General features: G+C 46.2%; 1 protein-coding gene and 1 long non-coding RNA gene across 2 annotated transcripts in view; one reads left to right on the plus strand and one right to left on the minus strand.

The window, feature by feature from the left end:
• Window positions 1-8,182, minus strand: part of LOC137355670 (Krueppel-like factor 1) — a 23,864-nt gene extending 15,682 nt beyond the window's left edge. Inside the window, exon 1 of the mRNA XM_068021065.1 lies at window positions 7,869-8,182. Within this exon, the coding sequence (XP_067877166.1) occupies window positions 7,869-7,955 (87 nt within the window). The 5' untranslated portion in view covers window positions 7,956-8,182. The remainder of the gene's footprint in view (window positions 1-7,868) is intronic.
• On the plus strand, window positions 4,176-22,142 carry LOC137355671 (uncharacterized). Its single transcript, XR_010970955.1, has 2 exons — window positions 4,176-4,342; window positions 22,017-22,142. It is a non-coding gene; the product is annotated as an uncharacterized lncRNA (long non-coding RNA).
• Window positions 22,143-24,087: the final 1,945 nt, after the last annotated feature.

Consider the following 24,087-nt stretch of genomic DNA (forward strand, 5'->3'; position numbering starts at 1 on the left):
TGTATGTGTAGAGAAAACAGTAAAAAGCACCCCCCCCCCCCATGCTGGAAATGTGAAAATAGAACCAGTGAAACAGAAAAAAAACTCAACAGGTCAGGCAGCATCTGTGTCTGTGGTCCGGTGGGTAACATTCCTACCACTGAGAAGATTATGAATCAAGTCCCATTCCAGAGACCCGAGCCCATAATCCACGCTGACACTGCCAGTGCAGTACTGAGGGAGTGCTGCACTGTTGGAGGTGCCGTCTTTCAGTGGAGATGTTAAAGTGAGGTCCCATCTGCCCTCACAGGTGGATGTTAAAAAAATCCCAGAGCATCCTTTTGAAGAAGAGCAGGGACGTTCTCCATTGTGTCCTGGCCAATATTCATCCCTAACCAACATCACTAAAGTAAATTATCTAGTCATTATCACATTGCTGTTTGTGAGAGCTTGCTGTGCACAAATTGGCTGCCGCATTTCCTAACTTACAGCAGTGACTGCTGATTTTGGGATGTCCCGGGGTCATAAAAGTTGCTATATAAATGCAAGGCTTTCTATCCCTGAAGAAAAACAAGTCAGTCAGTCAACAGTTCAGTCAGCTGCAGTTCTGAGGAAGGATCTCAAGACTTAAAGCATTGGCTGACTGACCGACATTGCTCCACAGATGTTGCCCGAGCTGCTGAGTGCTTCCAGCTTTTTGTCGCCTGGGTTTTAAACCCACACGAGACGCCAGACAGGGTCAGTGCGGCTCCAGTGCAGAATCACAAGTTCAGGCTGCAAACCTTCTCCCGACATTTTCCTGTCCGGGGTCAGGTCAGGAAGAACGGAGAAGTCTCGCTCGGAATAAAATGTACGCTCCGATGCTCGGCACCATCTGCTTGGCTGCCAAGCTTTGCTTCTGGAGACGGGGAATAAAAGCACGCTGGAATCCTGCCTCCCGAGGCACATGTTCCGTCTCAATGCACGTTATATAGAATGGAGGCAGGGGCTGAGGTACAAACTGCCGCGGGAAGGTATGTTCATTGTCATGGAGATAATCTCACCACATTGAAGTCTGTGGGATGAAGGGCTCGGCCATTCCGGACGGAGATGAGGAGAGATTTCTTCACTCGCAGGGTTGTGGATCTTTGCAATTCTCTACCCCAGAGAGCTCAGTCATTGAGTTTTTCGAGACTGAGATGGATAGATGGACACTAAGGGAAATCGGGATATGGGAACAGGGCGGGAAAGTGGAGCCAAGGTCGGAGACTAACCATGAAATTACTGAATAATGGAGCAGGCTTGAGCAATCATATAGCCTAATCCGGCTCCTAATTCTCATAGTCTTGTGTCTCCAGTCATAATGTGATGCTAATCAGAATGGTTACCACAACAGTGAAACCTAGTATAATAGCTGCTCATCATTCTTTAAATGTCCAATAGCACTGGTTGCTGCTTCCTGGAACACTGTACTGGGGACAGGTGTGAGCTGTTGTATTTATGATGCTCCCCTCTGCTCCCTATCGCCCACAATCATTGGGGAAGTCTGGGACAGGCTGGGCTCTTACTTTCCATTCTGCTCCATGACTGACCACAAGGAGCAGAATACACACTCTGATATATAAAAACCAATACGAACAACAACTTACATTTATATAGCACATTTAACGTAATTAAACATCCCAAGCCGCTTCACGGCAGCATTATAAAACCAAATATGACCAAGGGCTCGGTCAAAGAGGCAGGTTTTAAGGAGTGTCTTAAAAGGAGGAAAGTGGGGTAGAGAGGCGGAAAGGTGTAAAGAGGATATTCCAGAGATTAGGGCCTAGACAACTAAAGGCACGGCCACCAATGGTGGAGTGATTAAAATCGCGGGTGCTCAAGAGGCCGGAATTAGAGCAGCACAGATATCTGAGAGGGTGCTGGGACTGGAGGAGATTACAGAAATAGGGAGGGGCTGAGGCCATGGAGGTATTTGAAAACAAGCAAACACACACATACACCCATATGTAGCAATACATTGGTTCAATGATGACCACAAATACACACAGCCACACCTTTTAAATAAAACAAATATTAATAGTGATAATACAATGAGATATAATGCTCCCTGTACTATATATTATAGATAAAACACTCCCACATACAATATATAGAATACACTACACATTATAGATATAATTCTCCCAAATACACTATATACAAGATATAACCTTCCTATGTACAATATATAGAAACACTAGATATTATAGTTATAACACTACAATGTACAATATATTGAATATACTAGTCTATTATAGATCTAACACTCCTGTGTACAGTATGTGAAAGGTGCTGGGGTAGATTTTAATCTTGCTATACTGTAGTAAATCTGGTGTAGCAGTTTCCAAGCTGTACCCCAGTGTGTTGGATGTGATTGCTGGTAATGTTGTCTCTCCTTTTCATTTTAAATGGAGTGAATGGAGGTCAGGGAGGGATGAGTAGACAGACTGGAGAGAGGAGAGTTTTGTTTCTTTATCGGATGGTCTCACCTTAGATAACAATTAAATATTTCATCCCTATTTATTCTGATTGAAAGATATTTGATTTTCCGAGGGCGAGAGAGTAGGATCTGTGCGGATTGGCCAAGGGGGCACCTTGCTTCACTCCATCCCCTTTTAAATTACTGAGCTGAATTCAATGGAAGCTGATTGTTGTGCTGAATGTGCATTGCCCCTCCCCATCTCTGTAAGCTCCTCCAGCCCTACTACCCTCGGAGGTCTCTGCGCTCCCTCAATTTGTTTAATCACTCCACCATCGGTAGCCGTGCCTTCAGCTGCCTAGGCCCTGAATCTTGGAAATCCCTCCCTAAAACCCTCTACCTCTCTCTCCTCCTTTAAGACGCTCCTTAAAACCTATCTCTTTGACCAAGCTTTTGGTCACCTGTCCTAATTCCTCCTTCTTTGGCTCAATATCAAATTTTGTTAGATGACATCCCTCTGAAATGTTTCAGGATGGTTTATGACATCAAAGGCGCTATATAAATGCAAGCTGTCATTGTTTATACTGTAGGCCAAATGCAGCAACTGTGCACATGCCTGCGATTTGCCCATGCACTTAACTTGCTCCGCAGCATTGCGGAAAGAGTCTTGCTGCCCAGTCAGGGCGAGCTAATAATTGATCTGCCATTTTGGGAGCTGAAATGAGCAGCTTACGTTTGCCAAGGCCGATGGTTTGGATCAGAGGCAGTGGGTGAACATCAAGGACCATTGAGATTGTTTATTTTGAGGGCTCTGTCATCAATGGCAGCCCTGTGGTTTGTTCTTCTGTTGAGAGGCCTGGGGGAGAAGCCGAGATTCTTGATGCTGGGTGCTTCCATAGCTTAATGGGAATTACAGGAGAATCTCTCACACTACCTACTTGTTTTTGCCAAGTTACGCTGGCAAGGCTAGCCTTTGTTGACCATCCCTCACTGCCCTTAGAAGGTGGTCACGGATCTTCTCCTTGATCTCCTGAAGTCCGTATGGTGTTGCAACTTCCATGATGATGTGTGGTAGGGAATTCCACAACATCGTCATGGCAATGAGGAAGGAGCACTGCGTCAGGGCAAATGAAAAGATAGGTGCATTTCTTTCTAGTTCGACACCAGCACCTGCACCAGTGTCACACTGCCTCCATCACTGCTGATCCCGGTTCACAATAGTGATGAAAGGGAAAATATATATACATATTTTTAAAAAAGGCTTACATTTATATAACGCCTTTTATGACCTTAGGATATCCCAAAGCACCTCACAGCCAATGAAGCACTTTTGAAGTGCAGCCACTGTTGTAATGTAGGAAACGCAGCAGCCAATTTGTGCACAGCAAGATCCCACAAACAGCAACGTGATGACGACCAGATAATATGTTTTAGTGATGCTTGGTTGAAGAATAAATATTGGCCAGGACACCATGGAGAATGCCCCCGCTCTTCTTCGAAATAGTGGGCGTGGGAACTTTTACCCCTGATTGAGAGGGCAAACGAGGCCTCGGTTTAATTTCTCATCCGAAAGATGGCAACTGCACCCTGTGACTTAAAAAGCTACGTAAAGACTTGCAACAAATATCACATTTCTAGGCATGAAAAGAATGAGAGAATGAAAACAGACAGATTTTTTTTTGTTAGTTTCTTCTGACTTGGTGTCAGAACTTGCCAAGCCCCTGTCAACCTGACCCAACAGCAATTATCCTCTAAGTGACCTCAAGATATCAAGCTACAGCCGGCAGTGTGGCTTCCGGAGGACACATCATCATAAAAACAGCGGCGCCATGTATATTACATGCTGAATACCTCTGTCGTTGTAAAACAACACGTCTTCGGAGTTCCCATGAGCAATGCCGGGCAGAGCTGCCAGTATATCAAGTAAGTGAGTGAGTTACAGGCAGTGGCTTAATCCCTGAATCTTGCTCATACCTATATAATTTGCTGTTTCTACATCACAGGTGGCCGTGCCTTCAGCTGCCTGGGCCCTAAACTCTGGAATTTCCTTCGCAAACCTCTTTGCCTTCTCCTCCTTTAAGATGCGCCTTAAAAACAACCACTTTGACCAAGCTATTGGTAACCAGTTACCAGACCCAATATCTCTTATTTTGTTGGAGTACACTTCTATGAAGTGCCTTGGAACATTTTCCTGTGTTAAAGGCGCTATATAAATGCAAGGTGTTCTTGTAAGGCTGCACTCTGCTGAGTGGCTTCCTTACAACTCATCAGCTGTTGTCTATTATCCTATGATAAATTTTTTAAAACTCAATTCACAATGAAACACTAAGCAAAAAAAAAAAATTGTAAATTAATCCTGAACTGGGTAGTGGTTCTCTCCAAGGGATGAATGCACTCAGTAACCTTAAAAAAAAAATCCTGAAAGTCCTACAGTTAAATATGGCATAAAATTGAAATTGGAAAATGCAGGAGATACACAGGGGGCCTGTTCACATCTCAAGATAGTTTGGGTCTCAGGTGTCTTTTTTTAATTCTTTCATGGGATGTGGGCGTCGCTGGCAAGGTCAGCATTTGCTGCCCATCCCTAATTGCCCTTGACAACCGAGTGGCTTGCTAGACCATTTCAGAGGACAATAAAGAGGAAACCACATTGCTGTGGGTTTGGAGTCACATGTAGGCCAGACCAGGTAAGGACAGCAGATTTCCTTCCCTAAAAGGACACTGGTGAACCAGATGGGTTTTTACAACAATCGATGATCGTTTTATGGCATCATTACTGAGACGAGCTTTCAATTCCAGATCTTTATTGATTAATTGAATTTAAAATTCCACCAGCTGCTTTGGTGGGATTTGAACCAGTGTACCCAGGGCATTAGCCTGGGCCTATGGATTACTAGCTCAGTGACATTACCACCACACCACCGTCTCTCCCGTGTGAACCTTTCATCAGATGCTTGGCTAACAGAAGATGCCTGATGTATTAGCCGGTCTTGACTTTGTACAGGTGCTGGACGCACCTACTATTCATTTCCAACATTTTCAGTTGTTTTAACTTATTATTGCTCATCAGACCAGACAAGAACAAACAACCTCCATGTATAAAACACATTTAACATAGTAAAACATCTCAAGGGGCTTCCCAGGAGCATTATCAAACAGAATTTAACACTGAGCCACATACTGAGATATTCGGAAAGGTGATCAATAGCCTGGTGAAAGAGGCACGTTTTAAGGGAGGGAGAGAGAGAGAGAGAGAGAGAGGGGGAGAGAGAGGCAAAGAAGTTCAGAGAAGGAATTCCAGAGCTTAGGGCCCTAAACTCTGGAATTTCCTTCGCAAACCTCTTTGCCTTCTCCTCCTTTAAGATGCGCCTTAAAAACAACCACTTTGACCAAGCTATTGGTAACCAGTTACCAGCGGAAGGCACCAGCTGCCTATGATGGAGTGATCGAAATTAGGGATGTACGGGAAAGCAGAATTGAACGAGCATCGAGGTCTTGGAGAGTTGTAGGGCTGGAGAAGGTTACAGAGATAGGGAGAGGGCGAGACCATGGAGGGATTTGAACACAAGAATGTACATTTTAAAATCAAACTTTGTCAGATCAAGAGCCAGTCTAGGGTAGTGGGGTGAGGGGGGGGGGGGGGGGGGGAGACAATAACTTCTTCCCCCTAAAGTGCAACCCCCACCCTGCCGCAAACTCTGAACTCCCGCTCCATTCTTTAAATGCAAAACGCCCCAGAAATTGCAGTGCTTCTTCCCATATTCCCCGGGATGCGCTCACTGGTTTGCTTTCCAAGCCAATCCTTTCGATAATCACAAAAGCATGTTAGAGAAACGTGGTTTGCTGTCCGAATTCTAATCGTTTTCCCCTGTGCAGTCACTGAAGGGTCTCTCCCGAGCTGCGCGTAGAACATTGTGTGAATTTAGACTCACGAATAAATTCATTTCTCAATCCACAGTCACTCCTCGATTAATTTTTTTCACAATTTTTTTTGGAATCCTGGGGAAGGAATTCTTTGCTGTTTTTGACTTCAGAGAACCACTGCGACATGTGATGTCATCTCAAATTATGTAATCCCAATTTCAAGTCACGATAAGGGCAGATTCTTTATAATAAATGCGCACTTACTTAGCACAACACCTCAAATTCCTTCCAGGTTAAAAACTAAATTCCTGGCTCAAATTGCTTTTGTATTTTCTGTCTGATGGCACTCCTGTGATGTACTTTGGGACATTCTACGACATAAAAGGGGTTATATAAGTACAAGTTCTCCCTGGTGTCCCTGATTTATCCCTCAACCAACATCACTAAACCAGATTATCTGGTCATAATCATATGCCTGTTTGTAGGAGCTTGCTCTGCACAAATTGACTACCACATCTCCTACATTACAAGAAGTGACTAGACTTCAAATATACCTACACAAAAGCAGCAAATAACCATTGCAAAGTGACCTCTCCAGTGCCAGAGTTACTGCTGTTAGGATGGGATTATTAAACAGAGATCCCATGGTGTTGGTTGTTTGGGATGAACACCGAAGATCCCATGGCAACCATTCAAAAAGAGGGCGCTCTCCCAGTGCCCTGGGCCAACATTCCTCCCTCAAACATCACTGCCAAAACAAAAACAGATTTGCAGGTTTTTCATGTTTGTGGGATCTCGCTGTGCACAGAAGGTCAACCAGATTTTCCGACATAACAAAAAGTCAGCGGTCTCCAGAAAAGGCTTCTTATATGTGATGTGCTGTATAAAAGTAACAATTTCTCTCGTTGGAATCTCAATTGAAATTCTCAAAAAGATCTTTATCGCAATGCCAACAGGCTGATGCAAAGAATCCAGTCGACAATTCCTAGCAGCTCAGTATGCCAATCCTGCACACACTCACACACCCCCTTTCCCTCCATCTCCCAGTTTCCTGTCTGCCTACTCCCCTCCCCTCTTCTCCCAAAAGGCACTGACTCTCTCTGTGCGATGGTTTCCCAGGCAGTGGCCATCATCCCCTATTCAATATTGACCCTCCTCTATCCTCAGAGTACTCCCACAGCCTCCCCAAACCCACCACCTGATTTTCCAAACCCATCAGGACAACTCCCATTCCCCTCTTAGAACCTAAAGTATAACCAGCTCTGCTTGTTGTGTACACACAAAGCCACCATTTCCATCTTGCCCTAATGTTTAATTCTGAGTCATTAAGTGTCATTAGATCAATCTGCACACTCACCTACTTTAAAAAAAGTGAAATTGCTTATAAACAGGAAGTAGTGTGTACCTCTCCAATCTAATACTACAGTGAGTGTTCCCCGAGGGCAGAGCCCAGCCTTCAATGCTGGGCTGCAACTTGCCGTGCAAAATTCCTGTTTCACAACGAAAACTGCTATTCGACCGTGAAACCCGTGCTGCAAATGCGCTGCTGTATCTTAGCACGCACCCTCCTTTATTCCTTTCTTACCTTAATAATCGCGTCCTGTTTCTCCTGAAAGTTACTGGGATTGGCGAACGAGCTGATCGAAGGGAGGACAGCATCTGCCAAAGCCATGGCGAGTCCTGGGACACTGAAAGGAGGGAGGGAAGGAAGGAGATTCACAGCCTGTCACCTTCCCGGGGGGAGTGGAGTGGTTACTGATTGAGACTCTGTGTTCTCTCTCTCTCTCTCGGCTGCCTAACACACTCACCTCCCAACCTGAAAAGTTTCTCACCACAGGTTGGCTCTGTTTTTTTCCTTCCCGGGTGGGGGCCTGTACTTGTCCCTGATTAATATTCATGAGTCTGATTTAAATAATCCACTTACTTCACATTAATGGCACTCCAGCTCAGGGCGGTGCCTGTCAGCTGCAAATTATGAAATTGACAAAAAAAAGTGTCCAACTTTTGGGGAAAGAAAAGTTTTCAAAACCCGTCCTAACTTTGTATGGGAAACCCCACCAGAACTTCACAGTGCTCAGATTTTTTTAAAGCAGCTTCTTTTCCTACGTTTACAAGGTGACTTTGTATTTTAAAGGAAATTTGGTTACATAACTTTTTGTTGAGTGATACAGCAAGAGGCCGTTTGGCCCGTCGTGCCTGTGCTGGCTCTTTGAAAGGGCTATCCCATTAGTCCCACGCCCCTGCTCTTTCCTGTAGCCTTGCAAGCTTTTTTTCTTCTTCAATGTTATTATTAAATCTGGTTCGACCGCCCTTTCAGTCAGTGTGCTAATTCATATTAAAAAAACATTCTCCTAATCTCCCCTCTGGTTCTTTTGCCTTTGGTTACTGACCCTCCTGCCAGTGGAAGCAGTTTCCCCCTATCTACTTTAGCAAGATCCCTCATAATTCTGAACACTGCAATTAAATCATCTCTCCCAAGGCCATTGACCTCAAGGACCCCTTGAATTTTATTTCATTTAGAGATACAGCACTGAAACAGGCCCTTCGGCCCACCAAGTCTGTGCCGACCATCAACCACCCATTTATACTAATCCTACATTAATCCCATATTCCTACCACATCCCCACAATTCCCCTACCAATAATAGGGGCAATTTTATAATGGCCAATTTATCTATCAACCTGCAAGTCTTTGGCTGTGGGAGGAAACCAGAGTACCCGACGAAAACCCACACTGTCACAGGGAGAACTTGCAAACTCCGCACAGGCAGTACCCAGAATTGAACCCAGGTCGCTGGAACTGTGAGGCTGTGGTGCTAACCACTGTGCTGCCCTAATTCCTTAAGGTTCAGTGACTATACTGTAAAAACCTAGACCATGTCAGCAGTCTATTCAGCCATGTCATTGTCACTACCGTATAGGAACTCTGTAGATTCAATTCTCTTTTATTTCATGGAGTAAGGGTATTTCTGGGATTATTGCTGATGTTTTGGGGGTTCCCGTTCCATGAGTTAGTTGGTTTACAATTTGGATCACTGCTTTACATGGTCGTTGGTGGTAGGTTAAAGCCACATGCCAAAGGCTTGAGCACATTATCAAAGCTGACATTACACTGCAGTACTGAGGGAGAGCTGCACTGTTGGAGGTGCCATTTTTCGGATGAGATGTTACACAGAGTCCGTGTCTCTCAGGTGGAAGAAAAAGATCGCACACACTATTTCAGAGAAGAGCAGGGGTGTTGCCCCCAGTGTCCTGGCCAATATATATCCCTCAACCGACACCTAAAACATACAATGTTGTACATTTTGTTGCTGTTCATGGGAGCTTGCTGTGCGCAAATTGGCTCCCACATTTCCTGCATTACAGCAGTACCTACACCTCAAAAGTACGTCATTGGCTGTAAAGGACTTTGAGATGTCCTGAGGTTGTAAAAGGCACTATATAAATGCAAGACATCTTTTTTAATTCCATTGTTGTTGCATGAGGTTACAGCAGTGTCCAGGGATTCTTACAGGGTTACGTTGCACATTCCTGTACATTCTTCTGTGGAAGCAGCAAGCCAGTGGGCCTATTCAGCTAAGCCCAAGGATATCCTCACCCTATAACAGCAAGATGCATGTATATAGCACCTTTAACATAGCAACACGTTCTAAGGCACTTAACAAGTGTGATATCAATAAAAACATTCTTGACACTGAGCCACATAGGAAACATCAGGACTGGTGACCTGAAGCTTGGTCAAAGAGGTAGCTTTTAATGAGCATTTTAAAGGAGAGGGAGAGAGATGGAGAGGTTTAGGAAGGGAATTCCAGAGCTTAGGACTCGGGAAGCTAAAGGCACAGCCACCAATGGTAGAGGGATGGAAATCGAGAATGCTCAAGAAGCCAGGATTGGAGGAGTGCAGAGATCTCGAAGGCTTGTAGGGCTGGAGGAGGTTACAGAGATAAGGAGGGACTTGAAAAACAATGTTGAGGATTTTAAAACTCTGGTGTTATCAGACTGGGAGCAAGTGTAGGTCAGCAAGCACAGAGTTGATGGGTAAACAAGACTTGAAGCAAATTACAATGCGGGCAGCTGAGTTTCAGATGAGTGTCAGTTTATGGAGATGGAAGATGGGAGGCCGGTCAACGAGAGCATTGGATTAGTCAAATCTAGAGGAAACAAAGGCATGAAGGAGGGTTTCAGCAGCAGATAAGCTGAGGCGGTGCGGAGTTGGACAATGTTACAGAGGTGGAAGTAGGCAGTTTTGGTGATGGAGGGGTTTTATGGTCAGAAGCTCATATTGGAGTCAAACACAATACCAAGTTTGCAAGCAGTCTGGCTGAACTTCAGGCAATTGCCAGGTATGGAAACATGGCCAGGGAATTTGTGGGGTCCAAAAACAATGGCTTCAGTCTTCCCAATATTTAGTTGGAGGATGTTTTTGCTCATCCGATATTGGATGTCAGAGAAACAGTGTGACACACGTAATCACTAGATAGCGATAAGGAGTATGCACCTTGACTGAGTGATCCTTTTCTTAGCCCAGGGTCCCTGAGACATATTTACATGACTTGTTGGGCCAAATGGCCTGTTTCTGTTCTGTAAATCCTATGGATTTCCACAACTGCAGCTGGGCTGAGTGCGGGTCGATGATCATGTGACTGAGCTGCCCTGTGTGGCATGCCTACTTAAAGTTCATTCAAAACTCTGCTGCCCGTAACCCAGCTCGCACTTTGACCGATGAAATGGAAATTAGGGACATTTAAACCAGCGGCCAATGTGCTATTTTTAAAATGGAATTTTTCCTGTCAAACTTGTGTACCATAATGTGGAAAATTCATGATCAATTATTCATCATTTAGGGTTTTCAATTACTTCCATCAACCACGAAGCTAACCCAAGTATTCAGGGTCTGAGGCCACCCTTCCCTGTCCACTAGGTACTGAGGTTCAGTGGAGAGAAGAACCCCACTGGGGGCAGAGGGGTTAAATCTCAACTCGCTGTACTCAGGAAAACTAGGCCTTGGGGTAACCTGTCATACTAACCACACATTTATATAATGTAGACTATGGCCACTCCCCTCCCGGCCTCTGACTCCTCCTGTTTCCTACACCCCTGACCTCCGATTCCCTCCCCATTCTCTGATTTCCCCCCCCCCCACCTCCCAGCCTTTGATCGCCATGGTCTCTGAACCTCTCAACCCCCGATCCCCCTGCTGCCTCCCGATTGTCCCATTCTCTAACCTCTGACCCCGCCGCACCCCAGCTTTCGATCTACCCAGATCTGCCCCAGGCCTCCAGCCCCTCCCCTGCCCCGGCCTTTGACCTCTCACAGCCTCCAGTCGCCCCCGACCAGGTCCCCATTTGCCTCAGGTGCCCTGCAGTGCGAGCAGCGGCCCAGACTTTGATCACTGTTCACCAGTGGGTCCCTCATATCTCGGTATCTCGATTGAAGTCGGACCTCGGGCCTTAACATTCAGGCGCGGGGGTTGTTCCCCATACCCAAATTTCCACCCTATATGTGGAAGGCATGATGTACAATCAGGTTATATATACAACCTATAATATACACAGCTGATACTGAAAGTATGTGCCATTCCCTTGTAACATTCGCGTGATACCAGTTCAAGCGACAAGGTGCAACAACATTTCAGTCAGTCATTTTTATTCAGCAAATTACAAATATGAGAAACTGAGTCAACTTATTGCATTAACACTCCCTTCAGGTGTTACACAGAATAATGACGGAAGGTGCGTCCACATTTGAAGTTGGCAACATTCCTTTGTGCACTGCTTTGATGCACTACACTGAGTCATACAAACAGGCAGGTGAAGGTTTAATCCTCTTTGTATTGCAGTTGCCGATCCCAGTTGGTTGGCATGAGGGGCACTATGACTGGCTTCATTACGCTCAGGCGAAGGAGGATAAAATTCAGCCAGGCTTTGGACTCCTGACCACTCCCTTGTGCACATGTGTGGGCTTCAGGTATGGGATTGGGATTAGGATTCCCTATGACAGCCCACATGTTTCGGCTCATACATGAAAAGCCACTTGAGTAAAGTACTAGAGTAACTGATTTGAGGAGAGTGAGAAAGCCACCATTGTGAAACAGTAAGAGCACTGGGTGATGCTAAGTGTAAAAATAAAGTGTGCTGTGAACTGTGGAGGGTCCCTCATTTTACTCTTGTCAATTGATCCCTAAGAGGAGAATCGGACCATCTGGACAAAACTGGTTAAACTGCTGAGATTGGGATCTCAGTATGGGGTCACAGTTCGTGAGATTGGGATCTCAGTATGGGGTCACAGTTCGTGAGATTGGGATCTCAGTATGGGGTCACAGTTCGTGAGATTGGGAACTCAGTATGGGGACAGTTCGTGAGATTGGGATCTCAGTATGGGGACAGTTCGTGAGATTGGGAACTCAGTATGGGGACAGTTCGTGAGATTGGGATCTCAGTATGGGGACAGTTCGTGAGATTGGGAACTCAGTATGGGGACAGTTCGTGAGATTGGGATCTCAGTATGGGGTCACAGTTCGTGAGATTGGGAACTCAGTATGGGGACAGTTCGTGAGATTGGGAACTCAGTATGGGGACAGTTCGTGAGATTGGGATCTCAGTATGGGGACAGTTCGTGAGATTGGGAACTCAGTATGGGGACAGTTCGTGAGATTGGGAACTCAGTATGGGGACAGTTCGTGAGATTGGGAACTCAGTATGGGGACAGTTCGTGAGATTGGGATCTCAGTATGGGGTCACAGTTCGTGAGATTGGGAACTCAGTATGGGGACAGTTCGTGAGATTGGGATCTCAGTATGGGGTCACAGTTCGTGAGATTGGGAACTCAGTATGGGGACAGTTCGTGAGATTGGGAACTCAGTATGGGGACAGTTCGTGAGATTGGGATCTCAGTATGGGGTCACAGTTCGTGAGATTGGGAACTCAGTATGGGGACAGTTCGTGAGATTGGGAACTCAGTATGGGGACAGTTCGTGAGATTGGGAACTCAGTATGGGGACAGTTCGTGAGATTGGGAACTCAGTATGGGGACAGTTCGTGAGATTGGGATCTCAGTATGGGGTCACAGTTCGTGAGATTGGGAACTCAGTATGGGGACAGTTCGTGAGATTGGGAACTCAGTATGGGGACAGTTCGTGAGATTGGGATCTCAGTATGGGGACAGTTCGTGAGATTGGGAACTCAGTATGGGGACAGTTCGTGAGATTGGGAACTCAGTATGGGGACAGTTCGTGAGATTGGGAACTCAGTATGGGGACAGTTCGTGAGATTGGGATCTCAGTATGGGGTCACAGTTCGTGAGATTGGGAACTCAGTATGGGGACAGTTCGTGAGATTGGGATCTCAGTATGGGGTCACAGTTCGTGAGATTGGGAACTCAGTATGGGGACAGTTCGTGAGATTGGGAACTCAGTATGGGGACAGTTCGTGAGATTGGGATCTCAGTATGGGGTCACAGTTCGTGAGATTGGGAACTCAGTATGGGGACAGTTCGTGAGATTGGGAACTCAGTATGGGGACAGTTCGTGAGATTGGGAACTCAGTATGGGGACAGTTCGTGAGATTAGGAACTCAGTATGGGGTGACAGTTCGTGAGATTGGGAACTCAGTATGGGGTCACAGTTCGTGAGATTGGGAACTCAGTATGGGGACAGTTCGTGAGATTGGGATCTCAGTATGGGGTGACAGTTCGTGAGATTGGGAACTCAGTATGGGGACAGTTCGTGAGATTGGGATCTCAGTATGGGGTGACAGTTCGTGAGATTGGGAACTCAGTATGGGGACAGTTCGTGAGATTGGGATCTCAGTATGGGGACAGTTCGTGAGATTGGGAACTCAGTATGGGGACAGTTCGTGAGATTGGGATCTCAGTATGGGGTGACAGTTCGTGAGATTGGGAACTCAGTATGGGGACAGTTCGTGAGATTGGGAACTCAGTATGGGGACAGTTCGTGAGATTGGGAACTCAGTATGGGGACAGTTCGTGAGATTGGGAACTCAGTATGGGGTGACAGTTCGTGAGATTGGGAACTCAGTATGGGGACAGTTCGTGAGATTGGGATCTCAGTATGGGGACAGTTCGTGAGATTGGGAACTCAGTATGGGGACAGTTCGTGAGATTGGGATCTCAGTATGGGGTCACAGTTCGTGAGATTGGGAACTCAGTATGGGGTCACAGTTCGTGAGATTGGGATCTCAGTATGGGGTGACAGTTCGTGAGATTGGGAACTCAGTATGGGGACAGTTCGTGAGATTGGGAACTCAGTATGGGGTGACAGTTCGTGAGATTGGGAACTCAGTATGGGGACAGTTCGTGAGATTGGGAACTCAGTATGGGGACAGTTCGTGAGATTGGGAACTCAGTATGGGGTCACAGTTCGTGAGATTGGGAACTCAGTATGGGGACAGTTCGTGAGATTGGGATCTCAGTATGGGGTGACAGTTCGTGAGATTGGGAACTCAGTATGGGGACAGTTCGTGAGATTGGGATCTCAGTATGGGGTGACAGTTCGTGAGATTGGGATCTCAGTATGGGGTCACAGTTCGTGAGATTGGGAACTCAGTATGGGGACAGTTCGTGAGATTGGGAACTCAGTATGGGGACAGTTCGTGAGATTGGGAACTCAGTATGGGGTGACAGTTCGTGAGATTGGGAACTCAGTATGGGGACAGTTCGTGAGATTGGGAACTCAGTATGGGGTGACAGTTCGTGAGATTGGGAACTCAGTATGGGGACAGTTCGTGAGATTGGGATCTCAGTATGGGGACAGTTCGTGAGATTGGGAACTCAGTATGGGGACAGTTCGTGAGATTGGGAACTCAGTATGGGGTGACAGTTCGTGAGATTGGGAACTCAGTATGGGGACAGTTCGTGAGATTGGGAACTCAGTATGGGGTCACAGTTCGTGAGATTGGGAACTCAGTATGGGGACAGTTCGTGAGATTGGGAACTCAGTATGGGGACAGTTCGTGAGATTGGGAACTCAGTATGGGGACAGTTCGTGAGATTGGGAACTCAGTATGGGGACAGTTCGTGAGATTGGGAACTCAGTATGGGGACAGTTCGTGAGATTGGGAACTCAGTATGGGGTGACAGTTCGTGAGATTGGGAACTCAGTATGGGGTGACAGTTCGTGAGATTGGGAACTCAGTATGGGGACAGTTCGTGAGATTGGGAACTCAGTATGGGGACAGTTCGTGAGATTGGGAACTCAGTATGGGGTCACAGTTCGTGAGATTGGGAACTCAGTATGGGGTGACAGTTCGTGAGATTGGGAACTCAGTATGGGGTCACAGTTCGTGAGATTGGGATCTCAGTATGGGGTCACAGTTCGTGAGATTGGGAACTCAGTATGGGGACAGTTCGTGAGATTGGGAACTCAGTATGGGGTGACAGTTCGTGAGATTGGGAACTCAGTATGGGGACAGTTCGTGAGATTGGGAACTCAGTATGGGGTGACAGTTCGTGAGATTGGGAACTCAGTATGGGGTGACAGTTCGTGAGATTGGGAACTCAGTATGGGGTCACAGTTCGTGAGATTGGGATCTCAGTATGGGGTCACAGTTCGTGAGATTGGGAACTCAGTATGGGGTGACAGTTCGTGAGATTGGGAACTCAGTATGGGGTCACAGTTCGTGAGATTGGGATCTCAGTATGGGGTCACAGTTCGTGAGATTGGGATCTCAGTATGGGGTGACAGTTCGTGAGATTGGGAACTCAGTATGGGGACAGTTCGTGAGATTGGGAACTCAGTATGGGGTCACAGTTCGTGAGATTGGGAACTCAGTATGGGGACAGTTCGTGAGATTGGGAACTCAGTATGGGGACAGTTCGTGAGATTGGGATCTCAGTATGGGGTGACAGTTCGTGAGATTGGGAACTCAGTATGGGGACAGTTCGTGAGATTGGGAACTCAGTATGGGGACAGTTCGTGAGATTGGGAACTCAGTATGGGGACAGTTCGTGAGATTGGGAACTCAGTATGGGGACAGTTCGTGAGATTGGGATCTCAGTATGGGGTGACAGTTCGTGAGATTGGGAACTCAGTATGGGGACAGTTCGTGAGATTGGGAACTCAGTATGGGGACAGTTCGTGAGATTGGGAACTCAGTAGGGGGTGACAGTTCGTGAGATTGGGATCTCAGTATGGGGACAGTTCGTGAGATTGGGATCTCAGTATGGGGTGACAGTTCGTGAGATTGGGAACTCAGTATGGGGACAGTTCGTGAGATTGGGATCTCAGTATGGGGACAGTTCGTGAGATTGGGAACTCAGTATGGGGACAGTTCGTGAGATTGGGATCTCAGTATGGGGTGACAGTTCGTGAGATTGGGAACTCAGTATGGGGACAGTTCGTGAGATTGGGAACTCAGTATGGGGACAGTTCGTGAGATTGGGAACTCAGTAGGGGGTGACAGTTCGTGAGATTGGGATCTCAGTATGGGGTGACAGTTCGTGAGATTGGGAACTCAGTAGGGGGTGACAGTTCGTGAGATTGGGATCTCAGTATGGGGTGACAGTTCGTGAGATTGGGAACTCAGTATGGGGACAGTTCGTGAGATTAGGAACTCAGTATGGGGTGACAGTTCGTGAGATTGGGAACTCAGTAGGGGGTGACAGTTCGTGAGATTGGGAACTCAGTATGGGGACAGTTCGTGAGATTAGGAACTCAGTATGGGGTCACAGTTCGTGAGATTGGGATCTCAGTATGGGGTGACAGTTCGTGAGATTGGGAACTCAGTATGGGGTGACAGTTTGTGAGATTGGGATTTAAGTATGGGGTGTTTGTGAGATTGGGACCCAGTACGGGGTGAGGGTTCCTCGAGATTGGGATCTCAGTATGGGGCTGAGATTTTCTTGAGATTGGGATCTAGGTATGAGGTGAGATCTCCACAGAATTGGGATCTTGATATGGGGTGAGGGTTCCTGCGCTCACTATACTCAGTTAGGTATAATGAGTGCAGGAACCCCCATCCCATGTTCTTTTATGACTTCACTAGAAGTATTGAACCGAGGAAATCCTTGCTATTGTATTAGCACCCATAGCAAGCAGAGGAATTCTCAGTAATAGGTTGGGAATTGTGAACAAGAGAGGAGAGACCCCAGTGCTAACACTGTGCCTCAGCATACCAGCATTGTCATGACAGTGCTGTCGCTAATTAACTTGTTTTTTCCTTTATATCTTAAACCTCCTTGTTCTGCTTCTTCGGAGCAGCAAGGGAGTGAAGTCATTTTCATGTGGTTCAGTACAGAATGTCCTCAAACCCCTCTATCCCTTAATTTAAAAAACCAAGAGTCTAATCCTGTTAACATTTGGGATGCTCAGACAGTGGACCCCCCCCCCCCGATGAGGGCTGCTCTCTCTGATATTGCTTGTATTTTACCTTTGGTCTCCATAGGGACAATAGAGATGGAGTCCTATGCATTTTGATGGTACAATGGAAGCTCATGAACATTCGCATTCTCTTGTGCATCTCCCCCTCTTGAGTATCTCCACTTCCCTTCACCGCAGCCCCCATTGATGGTCATGCTGTCTAGCTACCACATTCTAGAATTCCCTCCTAAACCCCTCCACCTCTTCTCCAAAAGATCTGCCTTGGAACCCACCTCTTAGGTCAAACTTTTGTTAAGTCCTCCCAAAATCTCCGTCTTTGACTCATTTTTGTCTGATTACACCTTCCTGAAGACCTTTGGGGCGATTTCCTGTCAGATAATGGTGCCCATATAATGTTGCTGTTGCAGGATGCCCTCGGAAGTGAGGAGCTCCCCCTCCTTTACAATGTTAGGTGGTTTCAACAGTAGGTGTACTGTGCAGATGGCGCCACGGGCAAACATAAGTGGGTGGTTGCTGGATAGGGTGACACTTGTGTTAGCGTCAGATGGGGACAGGTTTGGACTCAGCTGTGATGCCCATTCAATGTCAGATATCTTACCAACATAGTGAATGAGCGCTTGGGTAAGGTATCAGACTGCAGTGTGAGATTATACTCCAGGCAGAGCCAGCGGGCAGTGGGTGAATGACAATTTCTAAATGATTCTTTAAAGATATAGCATATTCTGTTTTGGCCAGGAATGTGGTATAAAAACAAGAAATGCTGGAACCACTCAGCAGGTCTGGCAGCATCTGTGAAAAGAGAAGCAGAGTTAACGTTTCGGGTCAGTGACCCTTCATCGGAACTGACAAATATTAGAAAAGTCACAGGTTATAAGCAAGTGAGGTGGGGGTGGGGCAAGAGATAACAAAGGAGGTCTAGATTGGACCAGGCCGCATAGCTGACCAAAAGGTCACGGAGCAAAGGCAAACAATATGTTAATGGTGTGTTGAAAGACAAAGCATTAGTATAGATTAGGTGTTAATACACTGAATATTGAACAGCAGCAAGGGCAAACCTGAAAAAAAACAGTGGGTAAGCAAACTGAACAAACTAAGATGAAATGAAATAAATGCAAAAAAAAGATTGTAAAAAATGTAAAAAAAGAATGTAAAAAAAGGAAGAAAAAATAACTAAAAATGAAAGTAAAATGGGGGGCTGTCATGCTCTGAAATTATTGAACTCAGTGTTCAGTCCAGCAGGCTGTAGTGTGCCTAATCGGTAGATGAGATGCTGTTCATCGAGCTTGCGTTGATGTTCACTGGAACACTGCAGCAATCCCAGGACAGAGATGTGAGCATGAGAGCAGGGGGGAGTGTTGAAATGGCAAGCAACCGGAAGCTCAGGGTCCAGGAATGTGGTATTACATTCATGAAAGAAGACTGTGTACCTTTAAGAAGCTCTAAACAGACTATACAGCCATGGGCCATAATTAGGCCAGCTGAAAAATGCCTTTAAATCCAAACTCTCTTACTATCGATTGGAACCCTGTACTTTCCTGATGCGCGTCTCTTTGAGATTACGGAGTCCTGCCCTCCACTGACTGACTTGCACAGTGGCTGATTCCCCAGTACTGCACAGTGAATGGTTCACTGGCCAAATCTGAGACCTTTAATTGCCTGATGTATTACTTTCAACATCTTCCCAAGTTCTGTCTTCAGGGAGGTTGTTATTGCAGCCCACGTATATATAATTAATTCTTACTTTATGCTTCTTTGCAACTGATGGCAGCATCGAGCACTCCCAGGGCAGGCAGCACGCATTAGATCATAATAAAGCTCGCAGTATACTGCCCCGTGAAAATGAAGCTCAGTTTTCTATCTCACCAGCCAGTCAGTCCTCCTTGGCAAAGATCTCCATTGGATATATCCACACACTCACTCCTTCTTTATTCAATATCTTCCATAGGATAAATTTTCCCCATATCTGCCATCCATTTGAGATGGGACCCCAACATAATGGGAGCCCCTTTATTTCAGTGCACCTTCTCTTCTTTCATCCCTTCATGTGCCTTCTTTATTGCTCACTCACTTACCTTCTTGTTCTTTTTCTTTCACTCTCCCTCTCCATCTATCTTAATTTCTCTCTTGTAACTAAGAGACAAAAAATGGACAACTGTGCAAGGGAACAATTTGGGAAGAGGACCTCAGGAGGATAGGATTGGGCCTGGTTGTGGTGTTCCCCACAGCCTGTTAACACTGTTGAGCATAGTACCGAGTGCCAGAGAGTCAGTGTTTCGGTAAAGGAGAAGATTGAGCGAAGCTGGTGTGTGAAGTGGTAAGGGAATATTCGTGTGGGCAGGAGCTGTCAGCACACATTCTCTGCTCTGTGCTCTTGACACTAGATGATGTTGGATGAATAATCGCCAACTCTTTTTTTTTTCTTTTTCTTTCTTTTCTTTTGGGCCTCCTTATCTCGAGAGACAATGGATACGCGCCTGGAGGTGGTCAGTGGTTTGTGAAGCAGCGCCTGGAGTGGCTATAAAGGCCAATTCTGGAGTGACAGGCTCTTCCACAGGTGCTGCAGAGAAATTTGTTTGTCGGGGCTGTTGCACAGTTGGCTCTCCCCTTGCGCCTCTGTCTTTTTTCCTGCCAACTATTAAGTCTCTTCGACTCGCCACAATTTAGCCCTGTCTTTATGGCTGCCCGCCAGCTCTGGCGAATGCTGGCAACTGACTCCCATGACTTGTGATCAATGTCACACGATTTCATGTCGCGTTTGCAGACGTCTTTATAGCGGAGACATGGACGGCCGGTGGGTCTGATACCAGTGGCGAGCTCGCTGTACAATGTGTCTTTGGGGATCCTGCCATCTTCCATGCGGCTCACATGGCCAAGCCATCTCAAGCGCCGCTGACTCAGTAGTGTGTATAAGCTGGGGGTGTTGGCCGCTTCAAGGACTTCTGTGTTGGAGATATAGTCCTGCCACCTGATCGCCAACTGCTATTGAGCTATTCTCCATCCAGTCGATATAATAGCCAGGATGGTGCTAGTTAGCCGGAGATGTGCGGTACTCCTGCACCCAAGAGTTTTGATGTCACGGTTACTGCGCAGAGAGAGGTGCCGAGTTTCATTGGCAATGTTGGCCTGGTAACTCTGGGGATGCAGGAAAGGGAAATTAAATAGCTGCTACCTACAACAGTAGACTTTTATCGACAAACCAACCCTCATTCAAATCTCCATTTAGAAACATCTGTGATCGCTGCAGGATAACTTTTTTCATATCTACTGCCTTATTATTATCGTTTTAACACCTGAAAGGGTGGTGAAAGCAGCTTCAATAGTAACTTTGAAACAGGGTATAATTTCCTGTGTTACGGACAATGAGCAGGGGACTGGAGCTAATTGGATAGCCCTTTCAAAGAGCTAGCACAGGCACAATGGGCCAAATGGCTATCTGAATGTCACCAGAACCATTGCCCTGAGGGATGGGGGAGAAGTTGCCTCTTATACTGCTGTTAACATAAGTCAACCAACATTCAACATGAAGGCCCCATTTGGAAGGGTTAGAGGTCTGAATCATCCTGGTCTCCCAAGGAGGATGTGTTGGAATGTGGGGAGTTAGGAAAAAGGCATATATATATATATATATATATAATAAATATGATAGGAAAGGATTTCTGACTTTCACTCAATCTTTGTTCAGTTATGTGGTGAATCGCACACAGATTCTGACCGCAGTTTCTCTCTGCTTCCAGCATTTTTATACCATGGCTATTTTTTAACTTCCTGTGAAAACCCAACTCCTAATTTTGGAACGTGCTCGAGTAGACAGCAATGGGGGATGGAAACATTGCAGGCTTCCTGGGGAAGCTTATTGGCAGGAGAAGTCGGGAGCTCCTTCCAAAACAATCCTGATTTGAATTGCGTGGGTGGCAGAGGGATACGGAAGTGTATCAGTGCGTGCAGGCAGTCACCACATTCAGGAGGGTCACGGGTGATTGGTGAGTGAGGCATGGCGCAGGATAGAGTACGGGGCAGCAGAGGTTTGGACAAGTTGTAGTTTACAGAGTGTGGTGGATGGAAGGCCAGCCAGGAGAGCAATGAAATAGTTAAATCCAGAGGTGACAGATCAGTTCACCAGTGACCAAACACCGAAGCTCCTTCCTTGTATGTGAAGTACATTCTTGCACAAGAGTCACTGCAGAAAAATAACAACAGCTCAGGGCAGAAATGTGAGCAGAATTATTAAAACAGTGTTTGCACCTCAGAATGACCGTCTCTTGATGTGCCTCCTGTAAATACTTTAAGCATCTTGGGGGCTCTTGGAGAGACGTGAAATAGCCTGCAGTTTCTCCATCACATGTTCTACACTATCACACAAAGTCAAGATCTAACCACGTGTATTTTTGTTATCTGATAGGAGGCTCACTCTGCCCTCTCAGATGGGTGCAACTGATCCCACGGCGATATTTGAGGAAGGTGGGGAGGTTCTGGACCAATTTCTATTCCTCGACCAACACCTAATAAACAGATGATCTGATCATTATCTCATTGCTGTTCGTGGGATCTTGCTGTGCACAAATGGCCACCGCGTGTTTCCTACATTACACCAGTGACGACACTTCAACAGTACTTCATTGGTCGTAAAGCGCGTGGTGTCTTCCTCAGGGCATGAAAGGTGTCACAGAAATCGAAGTCCTTTATTTTTTGCAGCAAGTGTTCAGTTCGAGGACAGCAGACAATCTACTGCTGAAGGCTGGAAACTTAAAGTGCTGAAACTCCACAGCACATCAATCAGCACCTGAAAAGACAAGTTAGAGGTGTAACATTTCCAGTCTTTTTCATTCCATCATGAGTGGCCGTCCTTTAAACCAACTCTCCTCTGGAAACCCCCCTCCCAAAGCCCTCTCGCGCTCCTCCCCACTCTTGCTTTAAATAACTGACAAAAGACTTCTTTTCAACTTTCTTTATCAGCTCGTTGCTTCTGTCTGCTTGCTGGCTGCTGGCCCTCAGATTCAATTTATCTGAACTGTAAAACATGCTGCAGTGGCCTTACTAATACCAATGTGTCCTTTTAAATGGAAGTCATTGCTGTGTAGAGCCTTTAAAAGGGGGCTGAACAATTTGAGGAGGGAGCAGAGAAGAGAGCAGTGGTTAGAAATTGTGTCAGCATTGTCGACTGCTGCTCAGAAGCTTCTGGGTTAAACTGGCAGCAAGCAACATTTCAGAAAGCTGGGCAGAGGTGAATAAAACGTCTTACTCATCATTTTACTCCGGGAGCTGCTGTTGCCTTGCGGGGAGGGTGGAGGATGCAGGGCAATGCTGGGGACTGCTTTGAATAGTTAAAGCGGCTGTAGCTGAGCAGAGTTAAAGATTTCGGTCAAAAATTTGAGTTTCTCCTGATGAAAACAAAGAAGTTCAGGGAGAGTTAAAATTCTCTGCTCCCCCCCGCAAAAAAACATGTTTGTCAATTCTAAGACACAAACCTTCTCTCCAATATTTGCTAATTTACATCGCCCACACCTTCTGTAAACAGAAATGTTACATACCATAAGATACAGGCTGGTATTAATGTGGGAGGTCAAAGGCCACACGTTTGAATTGTGACTCTCAAATCCCACAACAGGTAAATGGGAATGATTCACTCTGGTCTGCTACTGTACTGCATTCTGTGCGTCCCACTGTTAGCTCCTGAACATGTACAGCACACAGCAGTTAAAATAGCATGATTCACTCCTATCTGATACTCTTCGGCCTGTGTGTTTCTCAGTGTCATCTCCTCTACATGTACAGTACACAGCCAGTAAAAGGGAATAATTCACTGGTACTGTACAGCTCATGTGTGTCTCAGTGTCAGATCCTGTCTGTCAAAAATGTATCTGTCCGCTGAGGAAAAGTATAAATGTCACTTTGGCACACTCTGAAAGGAAAGTTATTGTTAACACACCTTTGATGCTATAGGGTGGAGAGAGCTTTTGCTCTGTATCTAGCTCTGACTACTGCTGCCCTGAGGACCGCCTGACACTGAGCCAAAAATGTTTCTTCCTCCAGGACTGGAATCCATATTGGCCGATGAACATGATGCTCACTGAAGAAATGGGGAGATGATCTGGTGGAAGGTGTTCCAGTGTCTGTGATCACTGGTTTCTACACCTGAAGTGGAATGACACACCATCACTTTTGTTTCAACTTCTCTCCCTTCCTCTCTTGGAATGCATCAATCTCACGTGCACTTGGGCCAGAGGATCAGAATCCGACTGATTTTTTTCCTTCTTCCTCCCCAGGGGCGCTAATGCAAATTAATACCTTAAACATCCATTCCCTCCACCACTGCTTTACCATGGCTGCAGTGTGCACTATCCACAGGACTTCACTTCAATAACTCGTCAGCACTTCTTCAATAGCACCTCCCAAACCCTCAACCTCCATCACCTAGAAGGGCAGGGGCAGCAAGCGGTCGGGAAGACCGTCACCTCCAAGTTACACGTGGA

Source organism: Heterodontus francisci, chromosome 43, assembly GCF_036365525.1.
Source record: "Heterodontus francisci isolate sHetFra1 chromosome 43, sHetFra1.hap1, whole genome shotgun sequence".
NCBI lineage: Eukaryota > Metazoa > Chordata > Chondrichthyes > Heterodontiformes > Heterodontidae > Heterodontus > Heterodontus francisci.